Raw genomic sequence first — 21,786 nt, 5'->3', positions numbered from 1 at the left:
GCGAGAAATATTCGCGAGTATCGCGACCTACATTTACTCGCGAATTTTAATCGCTGCGAACCATTTATTTTGCTTTGTATTTGTAGAGAACGTTTCCTGAGTCGCGGAAATTAATCGTCGTGGATTGATTTTAAACTGACGAATCGCGAATAAAAGATGACGCGAATAATAGTTGGTTTACAGTACTTTAAATTGATTATTCTTGTAAAGTTTTAGACTGATTATGTACATATGCTAAAAATAACACATTTTACTGGTAACTATTGGAATATTTTTGTGTAAAATTCAATCAAGAATATTTCAAATCGAAAGATTTCTGAAATTTTCTGAAGTTTCTGAAAAAAGTTTCTGAAAGAAAACTGTTAATTTTGTCACACTGTTTTTCCTTAAGTTGCATCTATCTGAATAAAATGCATACGTTTGGAAACAATAAAATCTTACAGCTGATTTTGTTTTTTTCCTTCCTTAAAAAAAGTCAATGTTTTTTTTTTTTTCATATATCGTTCAACATAAGGTGGAAGAGCTCAAAAGAATCAAACTACAGATGTAGTTTTACAATTACAGAATTAAATTTGATGTATTAAGAACAGTTCTAATAACAAGTTTATACGAAAACAAACTAAAGATGTTCAACATTACTTGTGTTATAATTTGGAGGATAATTAAAAATCTTGTCTCAGTGGCTATGATAAAAACGAAATAGAACTATGGACATTGTTTTAATCTATTTGTTTAAAAATCGATAAAGAAATCAGATAATAATTTTTTAAGCAAACCCCTATATACAGTATAATTCTGCATAATGTACTTTGAAGTACACGTATACCCGTGTTGTAGAGAACTGAACTTCAAAAAATTTTGAAAGGACGATAAGAAAGGTCATAAAAATGCAATGAAAAGTATGAAGATAACGAACAGTATTCAAGCTCAAAAGTCCATTAAACAATACAAATTTTGGACCTCTAAAACATCAAAGGTGGGATCAGATGCCATGGAGGAGTGAGCATCCCTGCCGACCGGTCACACCCGCCGTGTGCTCTTTGTCATGAACGGGTAATAACGGAAAAATCCTTCGACAATTCAGTGTGTAAATATTGGCCTAATAATTAGTATGAAAAACGTTAGCCAGCATTTGACTTAATGATAAATTGTATTTGCTGACAAAGTCATTGAATCGACCAAAGAACTTACGAAATGATGACTTTAAACGAGACTGATGATATTTTTATTTCATCAACTTGTTTGTCAATAATTTACCTCGTTTTAGAAATTGTTTATACGTAGAACATGGTCTTGTATCGAGTTAACCATGAGATATAAACCCCGTATGAAGGTGATAAGGGTATATTGCTGCATAAATAAGGTAAGTTGACGATTGAAAAGTTAAAGTCATCACGTTTATTATAAAGCTAAGTTCTTAGATTACCATTAACGTCTTTTCTAGTAAAATATCCAAATATGAAACAAATGTGTCAGACTTTATGGGATCTTTTATTTCAAACTCACTGGGATATATCGTATCGACATACGAATGGAAATAACCATTGTTAATTGACAATACGTCATCGATATATCTAAATGTCGAGTTGAAGGCCACAGCAAGCGTTTTCTTCTTTTCACGTAAAAGATTTTGAACAAATTCTCCTTCATTTTAAAACAAAAATAGGTCTGCTAATAACGGGGCGCATGGGAACCCATGGAAATTCCAACAGATTGTTGGAAGATCTGGTCTCCAAAAACCCCATAGATATTGTCAATCAGAAACTCAAGCACATTTTAATATCAACTTCAGAGTACTTGTGTGTACAATCATTTTTTTAACAAAATAATTTTGCAAATGATCAATGACAAGGTAAGTAAATTTACGATTTCCAGTTTTATCGTAGAAGCAGCTGTCAATGATATGAAAAAAGCCCGGACTTTAACTTATCTTGGAAAATGGTTGCATATAAAGTTGAAAAGTCGTAAGTTTTTATGATGTTGGTTTTGATAAAAATTACATATTTTAAATTTTCCAAAAGTTCCATGGAATTTTTAATTATCCACATCTGATTAACACCACTTCTCAAATACATTGTTGCACAGTACTCCTGAAGTTTCTCCTTCACTTCACTACTATTAATATTTAAGTGAGGAGTAAAGAAAGAGGTTTGGTAGAACCCGTTTTGTATCTTTGTTTGTAAGGATTTTTATGAAGTTTCGGAATATATTTGCTAGTTCTCAAAGTTTTACTCCTTCAAATTAGAAGCAACATAAATTACCAGTATAGAATGTCTTTTAAAAAAGTAATTCAAAGTTCATGGAGACTGTTGGTTGTAGTTAAGAATTACACATGACAAATATCTCACTTTCATAGAAAATATTTATTTCATCATTATGAACTTTTTCAAAAACAGATCAAGTTCAATATTCATTATGTTCGTTATCTTCATATTCTTTATATATATATATATATATATATATATATATATATATATATATATATATATATATATATATATATATATATATATATATATATATATATATATATATATATATATATATATATATATGTGTGTGTGTGTGTGTGTGTGTGTGTGTGTGTGTGAGTGTGTGTGTGTGGTTGTGTGTGTGTGAGGGTGTGTGGGTGTGTGTGAGGGTGTGTGAGGGTGTGTGTGTGGGTGGGTGAGGGTGTGTGTGTGTGTGTGTGTGATTTTATGATTGATGCAATATTATTTAAAAACAAATGTACTGTGGCATAATTCAGTAAAATTCACTTTTGACTGACAATATTTTCCGGAACACACTCCTATTTTGAGAAATACCAATGTCAGGAAACTATTTATGTTGGACATTTGATCAACACACAATAGATTCAGCCCACACTCATGAAATTGAGAAAACGGCGTCAAAACGTCACCAATATTGCAAAGAATGCATGCATATTATTGTATCCCCAAATTGTGATATAATTTTGACGAATAAAGTTTTATCACAGCTAAAATATTTGTAGGTTATTGAATAAATAATTCTTAGGTTGGTTTATAATTGCAGACACTACAATCAATTTATTCTAAATTTCTAGCGAATATCACATCTTGAAAACAGCAGATTCTTTACGACAAACAAGAGTCGAATATTACAGTACAGACAACTCAACGTCTTTGTGAATTAAATAAAGCTGCTCGTCAAAGTACCTTGCAAGTTAATAGTTGATTTATATTTCAAAAGTGGAATTTAATTTAGAAAAATACAGTAAATTCAGCATACAGCTACAGAGAGCTTATATTGTAAACCAACTATTATTCGCGTCAACTTTTATTCGCGATTCGTCAGTTTGAAATCAATCTGCGACGATTAATTTTCGCGACTGAAGAAACATTTTCTACAAATACAAAGCAAAATAAATGGTTCACGGCGATTAATATTCGCGAATTAAAGTAGGTCGCGAAACTCGCAAATATTTTTCGCACGCGAATAAAAGTTGGTTTACAGTAAATACATACTTTAGAAAGTAAAATAGATATGCATTCATGCCAAGTGGGCAAAGTGAAACACAGAATATAGAAACAACCATGCGAGAGACAAAAAGTGATGGTCCCCCAGCCATATTCAAAGAAACAATCAATGTTTTTGGATTCAGGAGTAATCTAGTTCTTCATTTTATTGTAAATCTTTCCAGGTAGAAGGTTTGCTGATAAAAGACTTAATCAAACTGTTTTCTCTGGTAATCAAGTATTTCCACTTAGGTCTACATTTTTCTCATTAATCATCACTGCAATGCATATTACAAGTTCATAGGTCTTTCGTAGTCCCCGATATGAGTCAAAAGATTTGAAAACTGTTTATAGGGCGAGAAAACCAGAACCCTAAAGTTATAAACAAACCGATCGAATTTTACATTCAAAATTCTTTGTGTTTAGTTCATACTTCCATGAATGCAAGTCGTGGGAAGTTTGGTCATACAGTGAAACTTGTCTAATCCGGATGTTGTGTATTCTGAAATCTTGTCTAATACGATGTAAACTTTGTCCCTTTCAGTTATATCAATTGTTTAAAATGTTGTCTCCAGAATGTTGTCTAATCCGGCCAATTTCTTTGGAACCAGTGGTGGCCGGATTAGACAAGTTTGCTGTATAACTTTAAGATCATTCTTGTTAAATTACGTTGTTCTCAGCGATAATTGTAATAACAATGATGAAATATTCTAGGACTGTACTTACTGCTCATATTAATACAATCTGCAACCAAAAGATAATTATTCCAAAATTAGAGGGAAGTCTGTATTTTTATGTAATCATGAACAGCTTGAAATGGTTAAGTATTTATAAGAAGTACTTATATTACGAGGATCTGTTAAAAGAATTATCAAGCAGCATTTTGATTTATACCTTCATTGATTTTGGCTAACCATGTTTTACAATAATGCAAAACTTTTTCGGTAAGGATGTTAGTAAAAGTGTATAAATACAAATCAGTTCAATATTCACCTGATACAAAACGAAATCTGAATGCTGATAGTTGCACGTAAGAAAATTATAGAGCTTTCAAAAAATATTTTTGATAGGTGACTTTTGCAAAATATTAAAATAAACAAAACATCATAAACCTTAATCAAGACTTGCACATCGCTTTAAGCATGTGATCAAAACAAAAGTCATAATTAAATATGAATAGCAAGGGCAAAACAATTTAAAAGTTCCATGCAGTTCTTGGTACCATTTAAAACGCAATTAAGGGAGGAAGTTTATGCAGAAGAAAGAAGGAAATAAAATCGTTAAATATTCATTATGTATTGCGTTGTAAGATTAAAGTTACAGATGCTGAATAATAGGCTAGCATCACTTAAATGTTCTACCAAATACGTTAAACTACACCGGCTGTCTAAAAGTTAGTCTTAATAAAAAAGAAAAAAAAATTAAACAACACATTATTAATATACATGTAATTTATAATAAACATAGTAATCCATAAGTTAAACGCTTTCCATATGATTGGCAGCGATTTACTATATTTAAGAAAGCTTGATTGATTGTATGTTTAACATCCCGTTCAAGAAATTTTCACTCGGAGACGTCACTATATACCGGTGAAGGGCTTCAAATTTAGACCTTTACTCGGCACTCAATGCCTGATCTTGGAAACACCTGCGGTGACACTTGAAAATCATAGGTGGGATCAGATGTCAAGGAGACTAAGAAACCCCTGCTGACCGGTCACACTCACTGTGAGCTCTATATGTTGGTTGGGTTGACGGAATAATCCGTATTGAGATTTAGTATAAAAATAATGGACTACCAATTAGTTAAAAATATGTCAGTTTTTAAGGTCTCATCCAAAAGACTCTCAATTTTCTCACCTAGGTGCCGAGCCCTTGGCGAAGGAACAGTTGCTACTTACTTTTATAAGTCAGTCGCGGGGTTTAAACCCTCGACCTTCTGGTTACAGATCGAACGCACTAACGACTGGACTACCTTGACGGTCATTCATAAAAGAGAAAAAGTATATACAGAGTAAAAGGATTCCTTTAAATATGTAAGTATCTGTATCATATTAAGGGGCAGAGTGAGAAAGGGTTAATTTCAACAAAACTTGATTGAGAAACATTAATGGCTAGATATTTATAGGTATATATATTTTTAAAAATCAATCTTTTTGCTTTGAAGAGAAGCAAAACAAAGTCTTTGTTTAAATGAACACATGGAAGAAAATAGGAAAATGTCCCTTAATCTAGTAAAAGACGTGCATGAATCTCAGTCATCCAATGTCTACCAAATGTGTATTAAAAGAGCAAAGGTGGCAAAAATGATTATATCATTTCATTGCTAATGATTATTATAATATCATCGAGCTAGAATCTTACGTTTGTTGCAAGTGACTCCTTTTCATTTTAAAGAACATATTTTTTATTATACAATTCTTATCATTTAATTAACATGAAAAAGGCGAAGATTAAGAACAGTGATCTGTATCAAAAACAATTGAAACAATAAACAAATTTGTGAGCAGGACATAAAATACGGACCCCTGGAAAAATCATAGGTGGGATCAGATGTCTAGGAGAAATAAGAAACCCATGTTGACTGGTCACACTATCTGTGAGCCCTAGCTATATGTTGGTTAGATTGACGGAATAATCTGTACTCAGATTAAGTATAAAAATAATGGACTACCAATTGGTTAAAAATATGTCAGTCAAAATATGTCCAGTGATAGGTTGTATTTGAAAACAAGGTTATTATAAACATCTAGTTTATTTCCGGGGTTGTCTAATTATATAATAGAATAAAAAGGAAGTAATAGAACAATTAGATAATTCTGGAAATTCGGAATAATTATAAAAGAGAATAATTATTTAGCACAGTTATAATCTGAACTAACATGAATGATGGCGTTCTTAATCATTTCTTTTATTTTATTGTCATATTTTACGTTTGCTGATTCACGCTGTTTTGGGTAGGTTTTCAAATTAATACATAAACGTGCTTTTTTACGTGTTCATAATTCTTCGAAATCACAATCTCTGTTAATTCAACGGTATGAAAATTACACGTATTTCCTTCATTGCAGTTGTATGTTTTTACTGCACTTCTGCATGTACTACTCCGTGACAAATTTTCTCGGAAAAAGTTTTGAAAGAGTACATAGGATAAATTAAATCCTCGCGGAAAAATACGTCCGCAGTATGAAAGTGATGGTTATTATTAGTTTGATTCTTTTTATTGATTGATTCATCGATTGGTTGATTGTGTGTTGTTTTACGTCCCGTTCGAGAATTTTTCACTCATATAAAGACTTCACCATTTACCGGTGAAGGGCTTCAAATTTAGACCTTTACTCGGCACTCAGGGCCATTGAGCAGTGAGGGTTCTTTATCGTGCCAACGCCTACCGTGACATGGGGCTTCGGTTTTTAAGGTCTCATCCGAAAGACCAGCAAATTTAACTCCAAAGTGCCGAGCGCTTGGCGTAGGAACAGTTGCTACCTATTTTTTATCGACTTAGGTCAGTCGCGGCCGTGATTCGAACACAACCTTCCGATCAAGGAGCGAGCGCTCTACCTACTGAGCTACCGTGATCCACATTTTGGAAACCTGGATTTCATCCTGTGTGACGTTCTATTTTTAATTGATAATTTTCCTTTGAATTAGGAAAGATGGATTGGGGTGCTGTTCTGGAACTGTATGGGATAAAGTGAAACAAGAATGTATTGGTTTGTATCTATTCCAAAAGTAGGACTTATAAAGTAATGAGGTTTTATTGCTTTCTTAATAATCACCGCTACATATACATCAGATAACTGGGTTATTTTAATCAAACATTGCTGAAAGGGATATAGGGAAAAGAGTAGCAATTATTTTCCCATAGAACTCTATACAAACCTTTTGCTCTCTCAGTACTCTACTAATTCGACTTCAGACAAATCCTTGGCACCATTTGAAACTTTATTCTGAGCGCTTATAAAAAAGCCCGAAAAAAAATTAGGGTCCCATGGCGTTTATAGGTCAAAATTGCAGTTGTTTACAACTTATAGCGATCGGCAGTAAATGACACTATGCCAAAAACATCAGCCCCCACTCCTACAATCTCCCCTGGTATTTCTATATTTTCTGTAATATTCCTACATTCCATCATTTATTTCAAACATTAATATTTTTACTTTAAAATGAAAATAATTATGTACCTGAGTTCAGCCAATCGGGTAACACACACTATTCAGTACTCTATACTACTTTGTGTAACAAACAAAACCACGTGTACATCCGGGGATTTGGTACTCTCATTCCATAAAACTATAACTTCTTTTTTTCGCTTTTTTTCTTTCCCTTTTTCTCTTTTTTAACAAGTTACTTTTATATATATATTTATATAATTTTTCTTTGATCAAGATTTTAGAGGTGGTTACAAATTTATTCATTGAATATTTTTCTTTGTTAATTTGTAGAATGTAGCCCCGGTTATTTTGGACTGAATTGCACCAAAAAATGCCCATTTCCTCGGTATGGGAAAACCTGTCAGTTTCGGTGTTCCTGCTTGGAAGTGTTCTGTGATGTTGCTACTGGATGTCAGATCGACAAAGGTTTGTTATTTGAATTTCTATGATAAGTTTTGTTTTTTTTTTCTAAATTATATAATAGAGTAACACTATTTTGCAAATAATTAACTAAATTCGCTAAGGATGGTACCTTATCTTCATTTTGGATTCAAATTATACTTTTACTATTCATTCATCAGCGGTAATTCTAGAATAAAAAAAATAAAACAAATAGTCGAAAACATTAATGTAAATTTTAATTATATTCTAAAGTATTCGGTTATATTACATTGCCTATGGCTAAATATCTCTCTCTCTCTCTCTCTCTCTCTCTCTCTCTCTCTCTCTACTGATTAATAGAATTTTTAGAAATGAGCAATGCCCTTATTTTTTATTATACTTGACCCATAGTCTTTTGATTAAATGAAAAAAAAGTGAAGATAATGAACAGTGATTAATCTCATGAAATCAATAAACAATACAAATCTGTGAACAGGATATAAACAAGGACCTCTGAAAATTCCAGAGGTGGGATCAGGTGCCTAGGAGGAGTAAGCTTCCTCTGTTGACCGGTCACACTCGTCTTGAGTCCTATTAAATTATTATTCTAAAAAGGGATTTTTTAGATAATTAAAATATTAAATAAAAAACAAACATGTTATTAATTTGCAGCGCATTGTGTAGCGTGTATGAATGCATGAAATTCCTGCAATAAAAATACAATGTATTAATTAAAATAAAATAAAACAATAATGATGAGTAGGTCGTTACATGTACATGTAGGCATAGATGATATGTTCTTTCACGGCATTTGTTTCTTTTTTTTACGAATTCACAGAAAGCGAAACAGACAGACAAACTTCAAAGTTTGAAAGGTCATCATTACTCTCAGAAGAATCAGAAAAATAACAATTAACCCTGTGCGTGACGCTAGTGCTATAGGTGGTGGAAAGACATCTAAACAACTATCAATCGAAGACATCAAACAAATACTGAAAGAAAATGAGACACATACATGGAAACTAGGACTCATTATTGTCTCCAGTTTAAGCATCTGCATAATTTTAACCCTAATTTTCACCGTCATTTTCTTCGTTCACAAAAGCTGCAAAAAACAGACAAGACCAAAACACCCAACTTCATCTGTTGGCTTGGAGGAATATACAGACTTTGACATGATTGAGTTGAATGTGAAAACGGACAAAATCATTTTCGAAGGATTAGCTAATGCAAAAATAGGATACAACACAGCTCAGAATGTATATGCAGTACAACTGCACGGAATTTGTCAAAATTCTGAAATCGATCATAGTAATCAGAATGCTCAAGGATATGAAATGAAAGTGGGAAATTCTCCGCCAGTATGTAAAATTAATTCATTCTCTCATGGACATGGGTATATTGAACCAAAAGTTCATGATGAAGACAACCAACTCCTCAGAAAAGACACTGACTCTGAATGCAGTGTTAAAGATTCACAGTTGTTTGCCTCTGAGGAAAGGAACCAATACCTCACTGCAACGAAATAATGACTTAAAATGTTCATTATTATTTTCTTTATGAAATTATCTATCTAACATAATCAAGATCAGAAGATATTATCAATATCATTGGATTGTGCATATCATTCAGCAAGAAAATATATATAATTTTAATTTGTCAGTAATTGCATTTTTAGCTTACCTCAACGAAGTTTTTTTTTTTTTTTGGGGGGGGGGGGGGGGGCTTAGGTAATACCCTCGGCGTCGGCGTGCCGGGTTCAAGTTTTTGGAGCAGATTTCTTTTCAAGTATTTCAATATATATCGTACATTAATCAGAGATGCATGGATGATGATTCTAGTCTGTTTCATTGCACCAGTCAAGGTTTCGGATGCTGCAATTTCAGCTACAGAATGATCAGGTTAATGTTTTTGGTGAAGGTTAAAGTTTTTGGAGTAGGTCTCATTTCCAAGTAACTATAAGCCCTATTTTGACAAAACGTGCATGAATCATACATCTAGGGATGTACACTACCAGGCCTTCTACGGATGCTGGATCTGACTTACATTTTTCGGATGAGTGACCAGATTAAAGTTATTGATGTAGGTCTCATTTCCAAGTAACTATTAGCCCCATATTGACCAAACTTGCAAGAATGATACATCTAATGATACATCTAACTATCGACCCGCGGAACCTCTCTTATAGCAGAGCAGGAACTTGAAGAACTAGGCGAGTTAAAATATTTTCTTTCAATGGCGATGGAATTCTCGCGGCGCCACACAACACTACACTGTCATTGAAAATGGAAGTGAGATACAGTTATTGGCACATCTGTTTTATTAGAGCATCGTAAGTGATACAAATAGTACAAGTATTTTCTAAAGCAATTTACAATGAACTTCTTTACTAACATAGCTGCCCTTACTTAAGAAGTATTAATATAGAAAGCACGGAGAAATTTACAATTGAAGGATACCCACTACCACCCCCAAATCGGGGTTAATCTTTTGAGATATGGAAACTGTCTCCTGGCAATACAAGAACATTGCAGACCCGTAGCAATGGTTCCAAAAAGAGGGAGGTGGTGGAAAATTCCCAAAAAATCTGACAAGCAAAAAAAGAAAAAAAAACCTACACTGACCAAAAAGTGGGGGGCCAACTTCCCAAAATAATCTGACAAGCCCCCCCCCCCCTCGAAAAAGAAAACGGAATTTGCAAGTGCTCGACCTTACAGCAACAAAAATGTGTGTGTGTGTGGGAGGGGGGGGGGGTTAATTTACCATAGCAAAATACTATACTCAGAAAAGTACTCTCCTACCCACCTGTCGGAAGACAGTTAAAAATATGACAAATTAACACACGACGCACAATTCGTCAGTCATCAATTGGTTCAGTTCAGTTGGAAAAGGTTAAGAGAACTATATATATCATAAATTTACATAATTAGAACGTACACATCAATTGCATGAATAAACAGGAGTATGTTACACACTAATTTGCAAAATTCATGCTTACTATAAAATGCAAATCTATTATCAGACATGTATATACTAGTAACTATAATCTTAAGGTAGAAATAAGCATTTGCAGCTAGGTTAAGGACGCTCTTTGGAAATACACAGTTGTACGCCTTACAATGTTTTGTAAAAATCTTTACAAAACAAAATAAATTCTAGCAGTATACATGTAATTTTTGATAGATAGAAGTTCTGCTGTCTACATTAATTATTATATAAATCGTGTCTTCTTAGTTCGGCCAGATACGTCAATTATCAATTGCTACAGAGGTCGTGAAAGTAGGAGGAAAACACGTCATCTTAGTAAAGTGAGATCCAGTTTGCTTTCAGTTTTTGTTCTGTTAATGTTATCAAGGCAAGATAAATGCAACATCAATTCATATTAACATGTACATTTTTTATGGAAAATAAAAAAAAGTATGAATTTTAGGGAAAAAATAAGTATTTATTCACCCAGACTCATTTGCATTTTAATGTGTAGCAGTTAGACTGGTTAAATCGCAGGTGGCCAGATAGCTCAGCTGGTAGAGCATTTGATCATAGATTCATGGGCCTGGGTTCGAATCCCGATATGGTCCTACGTATTGTCCTCCTCTCCTACAATTATTTTTCCTAACCTCTTCACTGGCTGATGTTAATATGGGATTTTATTAAGAAATTCGTTTACAATATGAAAATATATTTATCTTACCTAGCTTATGGAGTTTTGAAATGCTTCCCACCTAAAACATTTCGTAAAAACAATTCTTAAAAGAAATATTAATTTAGCACCGGGTGAGTCCTTTTTGAATTTTCCAGTCTGGAAATTTATACTTGAAATACGCAGCACCCATGGCAAAGGTTGAACCTAAATGCACTGGAATCGCCACAGTTATTGGTACATTAAGGTCCTGGAACCATATTTTCTCCGCCTCAAATAAAAATGTTTTCATTTGTGAGTAACTCCCAGTCATTATTACGCAGCGAATTTTATTTTTCCTAAATGTCTCTGCGTGTTTTTGTATGATTTTATGCGTTTTGCTCCTGACTTCAGAAAAACACTCTTTTAATAAGGCCCAGGACATATTAAATCCTGTTGCATCATTTTTTTAGTTCAAGGCCTCGTATTCTTTTAGCACTTTTTTCGATGTCTTTTAAACTCAAATCATGTAGTTCCTTGAGTTTTACGGATAGACTGAACTCAAATGTTTTATTTTCATCCATGATTTCGCACATTTTTTTCTTCTGCTCTTCGAACTGACACATTAACGACACGTACTCACTATGATGTTGTTCTTTCCATACCTTTACAGTTTGAGCTGAAAATACTTCCGCAACTTTATCCATAAATCGATTTTCAGGTGTGGTATCCCATTTTTCTTGGACTGTTTCCCCCAAAATCTCATCTGGTTTACTGAAATCCTCGACCTTTAGGAACATCAGGTTGCAGTACTCTAAAACAACAATTTCTGTATTTGAATTTTGATTCTTGTCATATGTTGAAAAAAATAAAATTTGATTTAAAATGAATAAATATCCAATTTCATGCCCCGTTGTTGGTAGTCGTAAAATATAAGCAGGACGTTGATTAGGAAATAGAAAAATTGCCAAGACTGGGAGCTACTTTCATGAAAAAATGTATGTTTTTCTTTGGTTTATACCATTTCTTGTGTGAACGTATTAATTTAATGTTTTGTCTAGCAAATGTTTGAATATAAAAAGAGAACGACTTTTGGACTTTTTCGAGAAGCGCTGACTTTCATAGTCGACGGCTTACTTTGACTTTTAAACCTGCGTATGCACGGAGAAGCCGAGCCAAAGATACATGTAATAGGTAGGAAAACCTAATTTGCTGTTATAGGTGTGGTGTTGGGGACACTAACATTACCGGCATACAATCAACACAAGGGATGATGGGAGGTATAGAAGTGCATAACTTTGAATAATCAGTACCTTATTCGTAAGGGGTAATATCTCCTTCCAATATCATTTAGTGAAGAAATCAAATAAGACAGAAAAAACATTCCGGGAAAAAAAAACCTGACAGAAGCTGGTCAAAGTGGGAAGGAGGGGCCTGAGGATAGGATAGTTGCTGTACACTTCCTAAACAACTTAATACGCGCTTTAAAAAAGGCCCATTATTATCTTTTAATTAACAGTTAAGCTAAAATCTTTGTCGCAACAGAAATAACGTATATTGTCCTTATGTAACTGCAAAAGCCAAAGCTTCTCTCAAACATCCATTAGAATAAACGATTCATTTAAACAAGATGAAATTACACCTCTTAGTCGACGAAATGGTGATTGAATGACCACGACAGAAGCCTTCAGCTGCCTTACAGCTATCTTTTAGTTGTATAATTTCATTTATAAACTGTTCATCATTTTACTCAGTATATGTTTTTTTTAAAATTTTTTCGATGATAATGGTATTAATATAACTGAATAACACTGAAAGGCAATTTAAAGACGACGGAAAATCATGGAAATAAGACTGAAAGGTCACTGAAATATGTCATTCATCGACTGAATTGCCTCTAAAAGTAACTGAAAGCCGATTTTTAGTCTTAAGGTCTATTTTTTTTCCTGTGATGGAACCCAAATTTTGTTTAGAAGGTATGACTGCAAAATATTATAGTATCTGAGATTATTTTGACTCTTAGAATTATTATTGTTGTAATAATAGATACACTTACTTGATCCAACATGTAGATTGGCGTATGTTGTATGTTGTTTGAATGTCAAGTTGTCAACATTGAAGTTTAAACACAATACTGAAGCTTTAACCTCATGAATGTATGGAGAAATGGCTAATTCTCTCAGCTGTATATGTAGATTTTCCTTTTTGTCATGACCACTCTATTAATTATAGGAAAATTAAGCATATTAACCACATTGCTTATGTGAAAGGCGAGGAAAATAGTGACCAATCTTATAAATTCTGTGAAAAAAAAATCAAGAACAGGGCAAAGCCACGAACCCTGAACACACCAAAGTTGGAATCAAATGTCTAAACTGTTTATGGTGATTTAAGTAATTACAGTTTCTATAAAAACTTTATGCTTATTCTTATAACATAAGTGAGTAGCATGAAATGATTTCAAATAACACGGTTGTATATCCTTCAGGATCTTAAAGTTAGCAGTTAAGTACATGTGCCATGTAACTGAAAAGCTCACGAAATACAAAAAAATAGTCATGTAAGGTATATTTATCCGATCATTCGTGCCTTTATTTTCTTTTAAAGTCCCTCATTATATCAGCTTCTGATATTCGTGAAGTATAAAATTGCAAATACTTTGCAAGTACATGTGTATTAATTAGGCATTGTATACAAAAAATCACCTTATATATTTTAGTGGAAGAAAAAAAAAATACACGTTTCTTTGTAATTATGTGTTCAATGGCTCTTTTGGAATTTCGACTCCTATAAAATGCCTTGTGAAAATAGCATGTTAGATGCTTCAAATTTACATGTGTGTTTCTTGTGGCAAGTTCTTTCTTTAGGCCTAACAATTTTGACATCATGACCTTGTCTATAAGGTTTGACCTACTTTTGAAAAAGACACTCTTTAACTGTTTGTATTATGGCATATGCAATCCTTGTGACAAGGCCTTTTTTCGTTACCATTATTTTTCCCCTTAGATAGATCTTAATTGCTTGCAATGTGTTTATTTATTTGCAAATAACACCAATAACTTTGTTATAGTAGCAACTAATAGGCATCGGATGCCGGGGTGGTTTGTTCTGAGATATTAAAACAAGGGGGTCTGGATGTCACTGTCAAGTCCTGAAACAAAACGCTGTGCATGTGAAAATCAGTCTTTAACACCATGTAAATTTAAATGCCATCTACTAAATAATATTTGTAACTTGTAAACGCTTATAATTAAAAGTTCCGACTTTCAAAAATACCGATGAGTAAAATATTAATTAGAAATTAAAGGGTTTTTTCACATTTTAGCAATTGTTTTGAATTATTAACGCACTCTTAACATTGTAAATGGCATGAGGATTCCCGCTGAAGAATAGGGAGAAAGATTAAAAATAAGAGTTAGCTAAGTTTTTTGGGGGTGTGACCATTATCCCCGATTTTTACTAAATCCACAGAAAATGATCCACGCGAATAAAAAAAATTGATTTAAGAAGAATTTTTTTTTTGTATGTGATTGCTTGTTTTCTTTTTTTCTTTTGGTTTTGTTGAAATTTGTTTTATGTTCACCACAACTGGAACGATTTAAAAAAGAGACAAACAAAACGCCAACCATTCAAATGTCATTAAAAAAATCATTGCTTTGGTTGGTTAAGATTTGACATTGATAAGTATATACATGTACACTAAAAATATGCTGTATACTAATTATTTTTTCATCAATACATGAACCATTTTGCATAATTTTAAAAGGAAAGTCTTTATACATGGCACCTGATCCCACCTCTTGAATGTTTTAGAGTTCCGTGTTTGCTCTGCTCCAAAATTTGTATTGTTTAATGGACTTCTGGGCTAGAATTCTGCTCGTTATCTCCATACATTTCATCGAATGTTCATGTAAGTATTAGAAATAGATGTTTTACCAAAGTCTCCTCGAATACTTTTCTTAGATTCTCGATTTTGTCATGCCAATGATAAGGAACTGTGATAACATGAAGTATCTCATCTTCCTCTTTTTTATCTTTCGATGTTGAAATTTCTTTGTAAATCCTCCGACGCAAATAACGGATCATTTCCTGATAAATTTTTGTTGTTTCCATTTTTTTCTTTCCAGTCTCTGTCTGTAATGATATATAATAACAATTAAGCTTCTCAAACTATATTAAAAGAAACAGAACCCTGTAATTTTGACTATAGTCACAATATTTAATGCATCCTTCGAAAGAAAGCTGATAGATTTACTTGAACCTACCACTTTTTTATCAATTTCCAGTTCATCTAAAAACACACTTTTGTCGCTTCCTTCACAATTTTCAATATACTTTTCGCGAGCGTTGTCTCCAAATTCCTCTACTTTCCCCTTTTCATTCATGAGAACACCGATTCTTTCGACATTTCCAACGGGTATAACATCTTCCGGAGAATTAGGGTTTAAGTAGGCCAGTCCACAATATTTGTCACCAATGTAAATCGATGATACCCATTTAGCTAATATAAGATAAAAAATAGAATCAGCGCTAGTGTGCTTCAGGAATGTGTTTTATATTCCTATGATGCAGAATTTATTTTAAAAACTTCTACATGAGAAAATTAAACAAAACTCTTGCTACGGCTGTCAACTCGACATTAAGATAATTCGACGATGTATTATCAATTAAAAATAGTTACTTTCATTCATATGTCGATTCGATATATCTCAGTGAACTTGAAATGAAAGACACCACAGCATCTGTCACATCTGTTTCCTATTTGGATGTTTTACTGACTAGAGACGATTAGGGCCAACTAACAGCTAAATTGTATGACAAACGAGATGACTCCAACTTTTCCATCGTCAACTTTCGTATATATGTTATGCTATCGCCTACATATGGTGTTTACAAGTCCCGACTTATTCAATATTCAAGATCATGCACAGATTACGATCAATTTTTCAACCGAGGCAGGCTACTGACAGGTAAGTTGATCTTACAGGAATTTCAACGACCTCCTTTTAAGTCGGCATTTGGTAAATTCTATGGTCGTTATTATGACCTTCTTAGCAAATATAACCTATCATTTCTTGGTTTTATTTTTTAGCTGACATGTTTCATACTAATTGTAAGGCCTTTGTTTTTATACTGAATTTTATTACTGAATGCTCTGTCTACCAGATCAACACATAGGGCTTACATCGGTTGAGACTGGTTAACAGGGGATGCTTGCTCCTCTTAGGCATAAGATTCCACCTCTGGAATTTCCAGCGGTCCATGTTTTATGCCCTTTTTAAAGATTTGTATTGTTTATAGATTTTTGAGATCGATCAGTGTTCGTTGCCTTCACCTTCTTAAGAGAAACATCTGTTATTTACACACCTTTAGCATTAAAAGAAAAAAATAAAAATCCTTAAAAAATTTCAATGTTAAAACATAAAAAATTTAAATTGCAAAACTTTTCTTGAACGATTTCTGGATATTGATGTATTTCGTGTACCTGTTATTGATTAACGGTGTTGTGAGATCATATATTGGAAATCTATTGTATATACAGAAAAAGTCCCTGATAACACCTTTGGAGTTTTAGGGTGCCCGTGTTCTATGCATGTTCACAGATCTGTAATGTTGGTAGATTTTTTTAAATTCTAAATTTTGAAAATTTCAAAAATAAAAATATCAAATTATAATAAATCATTTAAAAAATGTATAGGCCTCCTACATGTATAACTATAAAAAAAAATACAGATTGAAGGATATCTCAAAATTTCTATTTTGATAAGTTTAAATGGAAAGTTTGTACAAAATTTATCCATGTACATGTATAATGTTTACACCCAAAAATATCTCGAAATAACTATTACATTTAAGCATGCATTAGAGTCAAGTCTACATACAATTAAAATTAATGAATGATGAATTGGAAAAAAAATCAATTATGACTTGCAAATAAATCCGGACTTATTCTCAAAAATAAATGGTACGGACGCTACATTTCACATTCTTAACATTTTTACTTTACATACTTGATGAAAAGAAGACATTAATTTGGTAATCTCAAAAACACTCACTGCTCAATGATTTTGTGTCTAGAAAAGGTCTGAATTTGAAGCCCTTCATCGGTATATGGTGTCATCTTACATCAACAGGGGATGCTTCCCACCTCTGGAGTTTCCAGCGGTCCGTGTTTTAGGCCCTCTTTAAATATTTATAATGTTTATAGATTTTTTCGAGATCGATCACTGTTCGTTATCTTCACCTTCTACATGAAAGAAGGAAATTCTCACAAGGGACGCAAAACAAGAATTAAGCAATAAGTCTGCTCTCGAAATAGGATCTTTCTAGTTTGATACAAATAGATTGATAATAAAAAATAGATTTCATAAAAAGGGAGAAAATATTCAATGTGTGCTTATTCAACCCAGAAACTTACGACATACATGTAGTTAGTTGCGGAGGCAAAGTGGCATTCAGCTCCTTATTGCATTACAAAATGAAACTGTGTCAATCAGTCAATTGAATGTTCACTTAAAGGTCTGGACAGGTACATGTGCCTAAATGGCAGAGCTTTATCATTCAGACATTTGCAACTGAAAATTTCTACATTTGCACCTTGAAGAAGCAATCTGTCTAAACGTTAAGATATATTATTTCAAAACGCCCATACTTCTCGTTGGACGTTGAGAAGGTTTTGAGGATGATGGGCCTTCTTTACCCTCTTCATTTGTATGTTCATCTTTGACAAGTGGGGTTTTTGGTCCGACCTCCTCGTCATTCGCGTCGTTATCTTGTGGGAAAAGATCATATTGTTTTAAAATTAATTAAATTTGTACAGATCTTTATATTTTTACAATAATTATTTTCTATACTTATTGGAAATCGAATGCGATTTTATTACTGGAATTCAAAGATATGAAAGAAAAAAATATTATATAATTTTTTACGTCGTAAATTAATTGAGAATGAATCGTATTTAATTACTGAGTTCAGTCAAAAACACTGTATATACCTTTTTCATTGTCCATATAAAATCTTCATGTTTATTCATACATCATACTAAGCCATCTAATTTATCTAAGTATCTATAAGTATATACCGTATACCTTTCTTTGAAATTTCACTAAATTTTACTCCTTGTGTGTCGTCATCTGGTGATTCTGGTAAAAAATATAATTATATACGTATACATGTATTTGAGAAAATGTAAGCTTAGAATATTCTTCCTTTATGATTTGTATTATGCAAATTATGAAAAACAAAATGAGTTATAACAAATATTGATGATAATATAAATAAATGAATAAGTCTGAGTGATCATAAGGAAACCATTAAAACATATTTCCTTCAGGGAATAACAATTTGTAATGAAAGATAACAATCTTTGAGGCACTAGTGTTTTCCCTACCTATATAAATGAATTCTGTGTCTTTTAGTTGTAAATATATTCCATAGAAAAGCAACATAAAATGGGCTGAACATCAGACATGAATGAGGTAACATGTATTTTAAAACCTATTGTTAAAGTGATATATTCTCCAAAAACTCCGAAGCCACATGTAAAAGAATCCAAAACATGGTATTTCTAGTTCATGTAAGATTTATTTTCTGTGCATGTTATTGAAGGACACGCCATTAAAATATCTACTTTAACTTTTCTCGGGAAAAAAAGGGGGGGGGGGGCATAATATAGTATTATGCCTAATTTGGATGTAATGTTTAATGTTTTACATTTATAGAATCTTGTAAATTTACAGGATTAATTTCTGCTTTGTCTTTGTCTTCTGTCTGATTATATGAGTACATAAAGCAAATTTATATTTCCTACAAACTTCAACATTCTAATAATGCTGTATTGGTCATTGTATAAATTTGATTTACCTGTTGCTTTTTCCGTTCAGGGTACCCTATATCTGAACAGCAGTATAGCTCCAATTATAGATATAATGTACAGAACCATTAGTATTATTGAAATTATAAGCCATACATTTAATTCACTTCCGCAGTTGTTTTGGTCTCTGTAAAATAATAAAAATATACAAGGTTTTTTTTAATAATTTGAGAAAGTCGAAAAATGTGAAGAGAAATGAATCGAAATTAGAGTACCTTGTTGTGTTGACCTCTCTTTTGATGTAATCGTAACATTTTTTATCTGAAATATTGAGCCAATAGCGTAAGATTTTGATATTATTAACATAGATAATAAGACGAAATGATCATCCTGTTAAAACCATCATTCTGCCACTCTTTTATGACTACAGAAATTTTAAAACACATTCTACGAGTTATAAAAATGATTTAGTGTATATATAGAGAGAAAATGCTAATATTTTGTTCCTATTGTCATCATTTTTAACTTATGCATTTCTTTTGTTTATACAACCTTTTTCTATTATATATACAATCATTTGTACTTATACAATCCATATTTTTTTGTTTATATAACCCTTTCCTGTTATATACATATACAATAAATATGTACGATTTGCATCAATGTCTTTTAAACTTGTCTATAATTCTCGCCTTTCTTACATTTATAGGACTCTGTTGAGCTGTACCTAAATGGACAAGGTTGAACTGAGTCGTTACATTTAGCATAAGGATTATCCTGAATAACTGCTCCATGCATGTTGAATTCTGCACAGTTTTGACCTAAAATATATTTATAATTTTATGCTTGTTCAGTGATTTTATTTGTATAAGAATTAGACACATTTGAACATTGACTTAAAATCGTATATAATAATTTGAAAAATAGCTAAAAATACGCGGGAAAAAGGATCTTTTTTTCAAAATATTCTTTCATTTAATATAAAAAGGATCTTTTTTTCAAAATATTCTTTCATTTAATATATTAAGTTCAGTTTCATTTTTATTTTTTGACATTTTGTGTTCTGGCAGGTTAAATTATTAGATTATATTAAAAAAAACCATCTTCCTCATTTACTACAATTTTATTTCATTACATTTTCAAATCTTAATCTATTTGAATATACTAAAAAAACTTACCTAATATGATAGCTTCCGGTGCACATACCTCCAATGTATCATTAATGAATTCATTAATCAGACAGTGGTATAAAAATTCCTCTGATTTCACACAGGACTGTGGCATATTTGAACAACTTTTTCTTGCTGCCCGATATTTCCATTCTTCTTGACTTCCTGGGCAAGATTTAACGAACACAACTGTTCTCAGTGACTCTTGGCATGGTTGTGACAAGGAAGAAATCTAAATAAATTAATCTTTTAATGATCTTTTTTAGATTATCTCAGTGAAAAATCAATATATCTTTTACCTGATTGTGATTGCAAAATTGCAAAAATACTGAAATAAGTTTCCTTAGCTCAACTTCAAATGAGCTTCTACATCTGCTAATACAAGAGAGAGATACAAATTCTCTCCATATTAACTAGCAAATAATTTTGTAGTTTTTTATGTTTGTATTATTACATGTCAATATATTTTTCTACTCTAAACTTCTATCTATATAAGGTAGCAGTGTTTTATTATATTTGAAAATTGTTTAAAAACGCTTTACCTTCACAGCAATTACACAAATCATCAGCGGTACAAACATATCCGTTCCTCTGTTCATTTTTACGTATGACTAATTTTACCTGTTAATGATAAAAAGGATATTCAAATTTTTATAATTTCATAAGGAATTTTACTGGATAGTCTTCCATAGCAAAAAAAAAAAAAAAATAAATAAATGAATTTCAAACTGGAATTTCAATCCAATGTTTTCTCGGACGTTCGTGTCGAATTGCACCCGCCAATTTCATTGTCTATCATTAAATCTTTTAACTGTAAGAGATTGAAATGACGTAAGTTGCATATTTCCAATTTTGTCAGTTAATGTTTCGCGGTCTTAGAAGCCCTACTCTACCCTCAAAGTTTTATGATTTAAGCAAACTTGAATCTAGAATCTAAGTACCTACTAAGGTTGCTTCCACATAATGTGATTAATCATGACTTTCCTCTTCTTGAGCAGATAATTTTAAATTGTTTTCTCTATTTTTACCCATATTAAAATATGATCCCTCATAGTAGCCCCACTCTACCTTCAGGAGTTATGATTTGAACAGACTTACACTACCTGACGATGCTACCATATGAATATGACTGATCATGGCATTGCTGTTCTTTAGAAGAAGATTTTAAA

At 32.4% G+C, this 21,786-nt stretch overlaps 1 protein-coding gene across 1 annotated transcript; it reads right to left on the bottom strand.

Moving 5' to 3' along the window:
• Positions 1-12,096: 12,096 nt before the first annotated feature.
• On the bottom strand, positions 12,097-21,216 carry LOC133192995 (uncharacterized). Its single transcript, XM_061328998.1, has 11 exons — positions 21,160-21,216; positions 20,627-20,849; positions 20,150-20,269; positions 19,724-19,769; positions 19,616-19,635; positions 18,724-18,777; positions 18,288-18,407; positions 15,901-16,136; positions 15,572-15,769; positions 13,692-13,854; positions 12,097-12,449 (listed from the first exon to the last, which is right to left on the bottom strand). Exons 1-11 carry the CDS (start codon positions 21,214-21,216, stop codon positions 12,097-12,099), a joined length of 1,590 nt encoding a protein of 529 aa, XP_061184982.1.
• Positions 21,217-21,786: the final 570 nt, after the last annotated feature.

Source organism: Saccostrea echinata, unplaced genomic scaffold, assembly GCF_033153115.1.
Source record: "Saccostrea echinata isolate AGI-Se365-2 ecotype Australia unplaced genomic scaffold, CSIRO_AGI_Sech_v1 ptg000025l, whole genome shotgun sequence".
In the NCBI taxonomy this organism is placed as follows: Eukaryota; Metazoa; Mollusca; class Bivalvia; order Ostreida; family Ostreidae; genus Saccostrea; species Saccostrea echinata.
The sequence above is the reverse complement of the archived record's forward strand: the minus strand, read 5'-3'. Positions and strand labels throughout refer to the sequence as shown.

Bases quoted from the DNA above. Each gene is read 5' to 3' on its own strand.
- LOC133192995 (XM_061328998.1), bottom strand. From the start codon at position 21,216: ATGAACAGAGGAACGGATATGTTTGTACCGCTGATGATTTGTGTAATT. The intron at 20,270-20,626 runs GTAAGTTTTTTT...AATATATTTTAG, and splicing joins ACCGGAAGCTATCATATTAG to GTCAAAACTGTGCAGAATTC. The intron at 19,770-20,149 runs GTAAGAAAGGCG...TCAATATTTCAG, and splicing joins CTCAACAGAGTCCTATAAAT to ATAAAAAATGTTACGATTAC.